Below are 9,128 nucleotides of genomic sequence, written 5' to 3'. Positions count from 1 at the left end.
AAGAGAGAGTGGGCGTGAGAAAAAGAATTTAAAAAAAGGCGTGAAGAAGATTTCACTGAGACACGAAGAAGGATCGTATAGGAAGCCTGAAGAATGCGTGGTTTCCAGTTGGGACAAGGGCGATGGCGAAAAAGATGCAGATGCTCGAAGAAAAGGCGAAAGTACAGGGCTTGAAGAAATGTGAAGAATACGTGAAAGAGACGAGAATAAAATGAGAATGATGAGGAGAGGAGGAAAGAGGGAAGGGGGTCAGGAAGAATTGGTATAGAAGGAATCATCGTGGAAAAGGAAAAGGAGCCACCCTCTTTACTTTGGAGACATAAAAACGGGTCGTTGATGGCCTGAAGAGAATAGGTGATAGGTTTGAAAGCAAGCATGAGAGAGTGGGGTAAAGTGGACGCAGAGGTACGACGAAGAGGTGAATGGAACGTGAAGGAGACGTCAAAGGAACTAACAAATAGACGAAGGATACATGAGCAAGGCGCGAAAGAGGCATAGTTAAAACGTAAATAAGATGCGAAAGACGGAGGGGAAGGGATAGGTAAGAGGTGTGGCAAGAAAACCTTCAAGATCGTCTCCACACGCATCCCAACCAGATATATTCATCTTCACGGATGGATCTAAGACAATGGAAGGAACAGGCACTGGTATTTACTCCAAAGAACTGAACTTTCATATCACCCAACCACTAGGTAAACTTCTTACTGTATTCCAGTCAGAGTTGGTAGGATTAACGCTTAGTGCAAGAAAAGTTCTTATGCATATCATAAAGAACAAAACTATCAGAATCTCAAGTGACAGCAGGGTTGCTTTGCAGTCACTTGGTCACTGTAAAATTACCTCTAGGATGTTTTCAGAATGTCACCATGTACTAGAGCAAGTAGCAAGCCGCAACACCCTTGAGCTCGTATGGGTCAAAGGGCATGCTGGAACGGAAGGTAATGAGAAAGCCGATAGATTAGCCCGACTGGACTCAAAACAGGCGTTTTATGGTCCAGAGCCGGCTCTTCCACTTACAGTTACAACTGTAAACAACCTAATAACTCAAGACACCCAAACCCAGCACAGGGCTAGGTGGACTTGATGTTAGATTGTCGCCATGCGAGAGAAGCCTTCACAGGACTATCTCGAAGCTTGGCGCGTTTTTGTCCAGGGCTATCAAGGAAGAACCTGAGGTTACTCGTGGGCATACTTTCTGGGCACTGTAAACTAAACAAGCACATGCACTGCATGGGTTTGATGGAATCACCATCTTGTAGAGGATGTTACACAGACGACGAGACGGCACACCACATACTCTGTGAATGTCCCGCTCTAGTCCAACTGAGACGATCCATGTTGGGGGAATCCTGGCCGGACATGGCTACGATTAGAGCCGCCTCTCCTTCCAGCGTCCTAAGGTTCATCTCACGTGTGGGATGGCTTGAGTGACGTTGAGGGGTCGGGCGACCCTAGTCAGGGAGGTAGTACAAAGGGCCCGAATTTGAGGCCTAAGTACGCGTGGACACTGTCCACTCTCCTATCGTAATCTAGAATCCAGAATCCAGATCGTCTCCACACGATACAATTTCATTGCACAAATCCGACTGTTGCGCAATCATATTGTACATCTGTGGACAACCTTCCATCATACTGTGCAATGAATTTGCACAATAATATTGAGGGTGCGTGAGCTGTGTATTTTTTTAAATACAAATTTGAAACGTCTTCCTCAACTCGCCCCTTTATCGTTTTTGAAATTTGGAAGAAATGAAAATTTTTACTCCGCCATCTACGATCATTACTTTGAACCAATCTGTATTTGTTGCTTTGCTGTCAAAAACAGCTGAAAATATGTTGTTGAAAAAATGTATTATTTTTTAACGCAAATGTTATTGTATGCAATTGGAATGGAGTTAAGGTGAGTTTTGTTTCTTAAATTCTTTTCCTTATTACCTACTTTCATTTTCGTACAATACTTGTAGGCTTCACAATGGTAGGCTCTGTTCTCGATTACTTATTTACCTCATTTTAGGATTTATACGATTTTGCTTTTGAAGAATTTCTCACATCATTACATATCGTGTGTATTTTGAAAGTGAAACTACGAAACGTTACTCGTAACTGTTGTTACACTATTCGTAAGAGTCACAAGAACTGCTTTTTGTAGTACATACTCACATAGTGCCCCTAATGTCAATGAATTACTTGGGTGGAGGTTCTTATTCTAATTACACAAAAGAGTTTGCAGTAGAATTGTTTAAAATGTCTTACAAGCACTTATTTTCACTTATACAGGGTGCTGCGGTGCTTGTTTACAATTTACAAGTTGCTAGAAACGTCACATTTCAAGAGGCAACTTACTTTATTTCCTCAAATTCAAGCTACAGTGTGTACCATGACCAAATCATATATCGAATTGACCCTCATTTTACATTTACAGAGTGTATCAATGTGCACTTCTAGTTGATTGCTCTCGTAAGGTTCAGAATGTTAATAAACCATTTCATTAGAATTGAGGTCAAGTTATTCAAGTTCACACATTAATCTTCTTTATTGTGCGGTGGCGTTGACAATCACTTTCAACCTTTTTTACAGGCAAACAATTCATTCTTGGTGGACTGTATTATGCCAATCTTCCTAATCCTTATGATTTCAGTGAAGCTGACTACTAACAGAGCAAAGAGTTTCACCATGTCTCATATTGACTTGTACTTTGATAGCTGGCCATACACAGAGAGGTTGATCCGCCGGTTTGGAATGGTGCGGTTCAAACGTACAGATTTGTTTGTAAATTACTGAGTAAGCACATGCTGGATTTAACCAGGAGAGAATTGTCTATCAGTAACGCACCAAACTGTCGCAGCTCTAACTCTCTGTGTATGGCCAGCTGATAGCTATTAACCAACCACAACCAGCAATAAATTTTGCATATTTTATGTGAAGTAAAGTAAATAATGATACTGCAATAAATATGGAAAAATATGCACATGGACGGGCGAATCCTTTCTAGGGTTATTTAGAAATTAATTATTAACTCTTAAGCGCAAATAAAAATTTGAGAGGATAAACGCTTCTTCTTTGAAATATTAAGCAAAGCTCTCGTCAAATTGGGGGACTAATTTTAATGGCGCCTCAATGTCTATCGCGATTTCTAGAATACTCACCACAATTCAAATCCGTGGCCTTGAGACCTATATGAACACACAGGGCTTCAGCAGGCTAGTACATGCACAAGAGAAACAGCTACATACACAGAACTGGTAATTAGGAGCTTTTTGGACGTTTCCTCAGTCAATTAATTGACAATTTCCAGTTCATAAAATTCCCTGGACAATTTCAGATTTTCTGAATTATTCCGCCTTGTCGTTACCGCGTAATTATATGAATGTATCGGGCATTGGCGGCCAATATTAATATCGGTATTGGTCGATCCCTAGCATTATGGATATTTCTGTGTTCTAATATGCAGGAAATCTGCCTGTAGTTAGTTATTATGGCAAAAGCCTCTTCGATATTTAAGAAGCCACCCGGTGTCCGATTCCTTTAGGTACTACGCCAACGGTTCTGTGAAACTGTGTTGAATTTATGGTCGATGCAAGAAGAAGAAGGAAATCGGCTCAATCTGTCACACTTCCACTAATGGATTTTTTGGAGTTTCTTATCCAAATAACATTCGCCCGTGCTTATTTCAAAACGCAGAACAAATTGTAACAGATGCGAAAATAAGCTCTACAACTCATTTTAGAAAGAATTATGTTGAAAAATTTCTCAAGAATCATTTTATATACAGGGTGTTTTTTTGGGAGCTTTAGTTAAACGTTTCTTGGAAAGTAAAATAGGTAGGTTTTTGAAAATGTGTACTTAGGAGTTACTCTAAAGACCGAATTGATGTAAAATATTTTCAAAATGGCCACACGACACTTCCGGAAACACCGGAAGTACATAGTAACTTCGTTATATTAAATGGCAACCCCTATTTTTTGATGGCAACCCCTATTTTTTGATGGCAGTTTTGGATTCTACGTGAAATTTCAGTTCTTTTGATACCCACATGTCCATATCTGCCATTTATGGTTTTTAAGTAATTTTGACTTTATAAAAAAAATGGCGGATGCAGATGGTACCTTGATAATTGATTACTTGAAAACGGTTATAGTCATGGCAACCCATTTTTATCAGTGCATAGAGAATGAATAGGGCTTTCTTTTAGTGTACTTAAAAAAAATTAAGATTAAAAAAAATTAAGTTGCATACAACCGCACCTATGGAGATACAAAGTTAAGACACTTCAAAGTCCAAAAACTCAGTTTTTTTAAATGGAATGACCATGCTCTTACTATTGCATGAGATACAGAATCGAAATTGGAATATTTTGATATTACATGTTCCTATAGCTATCTTTAACATTTTCTGATTTATTCCCATTTCATTGAATTGATGCCATTTATTTTCGGATTTTCATTTTAGTAGTTGGCCATGATTTTATAACAATCGAATTTTAAACAAATCAAGGAAAGGATACTTTAATATCATTGATTGTAGTCTAAATAAGTCATTTATTAAGGATATAGGACGGAAAATTTTTGAGAAATCTAAACAGAGTCATTCAACTGAATTTCTTAAACAACGTATAAGTCTGAAAATTCAGAGAGATAATGCGATATCTGTTCTAGCAACAATTCCCCACAAAAAAATGTTTCAACGAAGTTTTTTATATTTTACATTGAATTTATTTTGTTAATCTTGCATTTGCAATTCAATTCATTTTCTTAAATATTCTCTTGTAGAGCTTTGTATCACTTGTGCTGCAACGGTTTGTAGTGCATTTGGGGATAATTACAACATTTCCAAAATTCATACAATTTCGTTCCAGTGTTCGAATGAATGTACGGCAAGCATGTGCCGCGATTCTGTCCATTTCACCATAAATAACAATTAAATTCCAAAATAGGTGAAATCACTGCGAGTCATTTTTCGATTTTTGAAAAACTTATGTTAACCTATAACAGTAGGTGACGGATTAGTGTCACTAGAATTGTTTAAAATTCAATTGTTATAAAATCCTGGCCGACTACCAAAAAGAAAATTCGAAAAAAATAGTGTCAATTCAATAAAATGGGAATAAGTCAGAAACTGTTAAAGATAGCTATAGGAACATGTATTGTCAAAATATGCCCATTTCGATTCTTTATCTCATGCAATATTAAGAAAATGGCGATTCCATTTAAAAAAACTGAGTTTTTAGTCTTTGATGTTTCCAAGATCTCCATAGGGGCAGTCTTACGCAACTTAACTTTTTTTAAGTACACTAAAAGACAGCTGTATTCATTCTATATGCACTGATAAAAATAGGTTGCCATGACTACAACCGTTTTCAAGTAATCAATTATCAAGGTACCATCTGCATCCGCCATTTTTTTTCTTAAAGTCAAAATAACTTAAAAACAAATGGCAGATATCGACATATGGGTATCAAAAGAACTGAAATTTCACGTAGAATCCAAAAAGTAAATAAAACATTGGGGTTGCTATTTAAAATAACTAAGTTACTATCTACTTCCGGTGTTTCCGGAAGTGCGGCAATTTTGAAAATATTTTACATCGATTCGGCCTTCAGCGTAACTCCTAAGTACAAATTTTCAAAAACCTACCTATTTTACTTTCCCAGAAACGTTTAACTAAAGCTCCCAAAAAAACACCCTGTATAGGGGTCATTTTCGAAAAATCTTATTTATTAATTTTTGTAACGACACCGTGCGTATGGATTTATCTCGGGATTTATATGGTACCTTTTTTGGTATTGCGACGTACGCTTTCATTTGTAATGGGGATATAGGTAAGAGTCTCGGTAAGAGTAGATCACCTACACTGCAGCATTATTTGGGGATCAACTTGGGGCCATATTATTAACTTAGTATTTTCATTTCAAGTAATTGTCAATCTAACCGCACATCTAGAAGTATATATTGATACAATCTACATTTCTAGTTTGCTTGATAACGGTGCAAGGTTTCTAGTATTAGCACTCTTTCAGGTGTGATGTGATGGTAATGGTACGGATCCTTCATAGTAATATTTAAAAACAACAACTAACACTTTGGTGCTGGGGGTACTGACTGCACACGGTTCTTGGGTGCATGTTAATACCAAACTTCATACATGTAGGTATTGTGCAATAATTAATTCTAGTCAAAACGTTGCCATTAAATAATCATTATCAATGACTTATACTAAAGAGAAATTGCGAAAATATCAATGCGAGACATGTCAAAAGAGATTTTTGGGCAACAACGATTTGCGAAAGCACCTACGAATACACACGAACGAACGGCCATATGTTTGCGAGCAATGCAATAAATGTTTTCGACAAGCGGGTTCTTTAAAAAATCACATCCTATCGCAGCACTCTTCCGGAATAAAAAATCAGGAAATGTACATATGCTGGCATTGTCAGAAGGTATTTCCCATAAAAGAGAGATTGAGACTACACTTACGGGTGCATACGGGTGACAAGCCGTACCATTGCACGATCTGTCCCAAGACGTTTGCGAGAGGTGGTCAGCTGGTGCAACACATGCGGACGCATACGGGATCGAGGCCTTACATGTGCAATGAATGTGATTCGTCGTTTACGTGCTCCGCAAACTTAAAGTTGCACCTGAAACGGCACCAGGAAATTCGGGATTTCGTCTGCGACGTGTGCGGTAAGTCATTTTTTCGGCGTGACGCGCTGAAGAAACATTTAAATTGTTTTCACGCAAACGTCAAAGCTTTCCATTGCAACATATGTCATAAGATGCTTAAAGGCCATCTGCCACAACACATGCGTACGCATCAGAATGATAAACCGCACGGGTGTGGTCATTGTGGCGCCACCTTCGCTCAAAGATCACAACTCACGGTCCATCAGCGCGTGCACAGCGGTGAGAAACCCTACCGCTGCCAGGTGTGCTGGAAGGCATTCGCCCATTCCACTGCTTTAAAATTGCACACTCGAAGACACACCGGTGAGAAACCATTCGTATGCATGCTCTGCAGCAACATCGCCTTCTCTCAACTGCCTCATTTAAAAAAGCACATGCTATGCATTCACAAAACGAACAAGCCGTACGTGTGCGCTTATTGCAAATCGTTTCACAAGACCAAAGTCGATCTGGAAGCTCATCTCGAAAACTGCAAGCTAAATATACAAATACCAAAAGAGAAATTAAGCACCGAGCCGGAAGACGTCGGGCCTCCGATGGCAGTCGAAAAGATGCGCTTACTTTTAGCAATCCTGCTAAAGAAGATCTCAGCTCCTGAGCGATTGGTAGAGTTAGGTTTCAATAAACGTCTCATCGACGACGTACTCGTCGAGTCGATACAAAGTTCCGGTAGGGAACCGTGTAAGGATTACGCACTCACCGCTGCCGAGCAGCTAAAGAAAAACGTACAAATTTTACTAGACTGGACCGTTCCAAAGCATTACATGGAGAAGTTCAAGACGGAACAGCGCTCCACCGAGGAGCTATTAGAAGAATTAACTTCCTAATTAGTATTCTTGCCATTCAACTTAGTATTCGCCTGTTTTGCTGTTTATTATTAACGAATTAAGAGGTAGTAATTCGATGGTAGCTTTAAATTTGTTAATTTTAGATCGATGTAGACTAAGGAAACCTTTTAGTAATAATCAGCGTGACTGATGATGAGGGAATAAGCAATTAATTTTTACTCTTTAAGGAGGGAGATCTGTGTTATACTATAGGCAACTTGCCAAATTGTACAATCGTTTTACAGTTTATAATTGTACAAGTTGTCCATATTACCATACAGATTGTTTAATGTATTTTTTGTGCGCCAAAGAATTGGGAGTATGTAAAGTGTTATTGAGTTATTTGATTCAAATGTTTATAGTATTTTTGTTAATTTCGTTAAAATTCTATGTATACATGTTGGGTCATTCTACTGTGGAATGGACCTACATAAATGAATTAATTTTCCTTTTAGAAATGCAATGTTTAATTAATTGTATGCCTTGCTGTTTTAATTTTTATTAGACTTTTGCGACAGTTCCTGATAATATGTATTCAACACCTTTAAGAAAAGTACAAAATTTTCCTTTATTTAGCAAACTGCCAGTGCGAGAACCGTTAGTATTTGCTAGTCGTCGATGTTCTCGGGCGTCTAATTTTTGTTAGCGTAGGTACTCATAGTTTATTTTAATTTTAATTGAAAATTAGTGCCATTTTCAAAGTAAAACTTTAATTTCCAAATTCACTGCAAGTGTTTGATAAGTGTGATAAGTTATGTTAACCAAAGATTTCTTTAGCTGAATTGTAGTGTACAAAGTATTGGTTTAGTTACAAATTTACACTATTTAAACCTTAAATAAATATTAGTGATGGCTTTAATTAATATATGAACATAGTTCGCTTTTCATATATTTAATATTTCTAAAGCTCTTTTGCTGTATTATTTATGTGTATTTTCTATTGCACCATGGTTATTGCTAATTAAAATTTCTAAACATTATTTATATTATTTATTACAGCAGAACTGATGTCAAGTGTTTAAACATTTATTATTATTATTATGTTATATATGTTCTCTCTACCGGGAGGTCTTGATTTCATTTTGTTACTTGTTACATGAGCGTGAAGAAGACTGGGGGAAAGTAGTGTACTTTCCCACAAAGTTTATTGTTCATCGCACTGTAGGAACCACCCTCTATTATATATCCCTTTTTCTGAATACAAATAAATACATACGATATACTTACTGGTCATGTCTAATTACTCTGTTAATTTATTGATTCACCAGTTTGTCAAATGCAGGAAAACAGGTATTTATTTATTCATTTAAATTGCAATATAATGATCGTTTATTAATCCTTCTAATTATACTTAGTAACTGAACCTTTAACATTGGAGATGTTGATATGATCAATATGATTAATAACTAATTTTGTAAATTATAATTGGAAAATTACAGAAAACAACGGCTATTTAAAAATCGAGCGTGTGACAGTTAGCGCGTCGCAATTGTTTAACAGCTGCATCGATCGGCATAAACATAAACGGTTATACTTTTCAGATGCGGTTTGCATTTGCAACGTCGGTACATAAGTCGCAATGGCAGTCGTTAAGTGTTTGTAGGATCAATCTGGA

General features: G+C 37.3%; 1 protein-coding gene across 1 annotated transcript; it reads left to right on the top strand.

The window, feature by feature from the left end:
* The first annotated feature begins 1,795 nt into the window (after positions 1 to 1,795).
* LOC116172927 (zinc finger protein OZF-like) lies at positions 1,796 to 8,493 on the top strand. Its single transcript, XM_031490204.1, has 2 exons — positions 1,796 to 1,900; positions 6,017 to 8,493. Exon 2 carries the CDS (start codon positions 6,203 to 6,205, stop codon positions 7,511 to 7,513), a length of 1,311 nt encoding a protein of 436 aa, XP_031346064.1. The 5' UTR covers positions 1,796 to 1,900; positions 6,017 to 6,202; the 3' UTR covers positions 7,514 to 8,493.
* The last annotated feature ends 635 nt before the right edge of the window (positions 8,494 to 9,128 follow it).

The sequence above is a fragment of the Photinus pyralis genome, unplaced genomic scaffold, assembly GCF_008802855.1.
Source record: "Photinus pyralis isolate 1611_PpyrPB1 unplaced genomic scaffold, Ppyr1.3 Ppyr1.4_LG6, whole genome shotgun sequence".
Lineage (NCBI taxonomy): Eukaryota > Metazoa > Arthropoda > Insecta > Coleoptera > Lampyridae > Photinus > Photinus pyralis.
This window is presented reverse-complemented; position numbering and strand designations above follow the sequence as displayed.

Excerpts from the sequence above, each read along its gene's own strand:
- LOC116172927 (XM_031490204.1), top strand. The coding sequence starts at position 6,203 with ATGACTTATACTAAAGAGAAATTGCGAAAATATCAATGCGAGACATGT.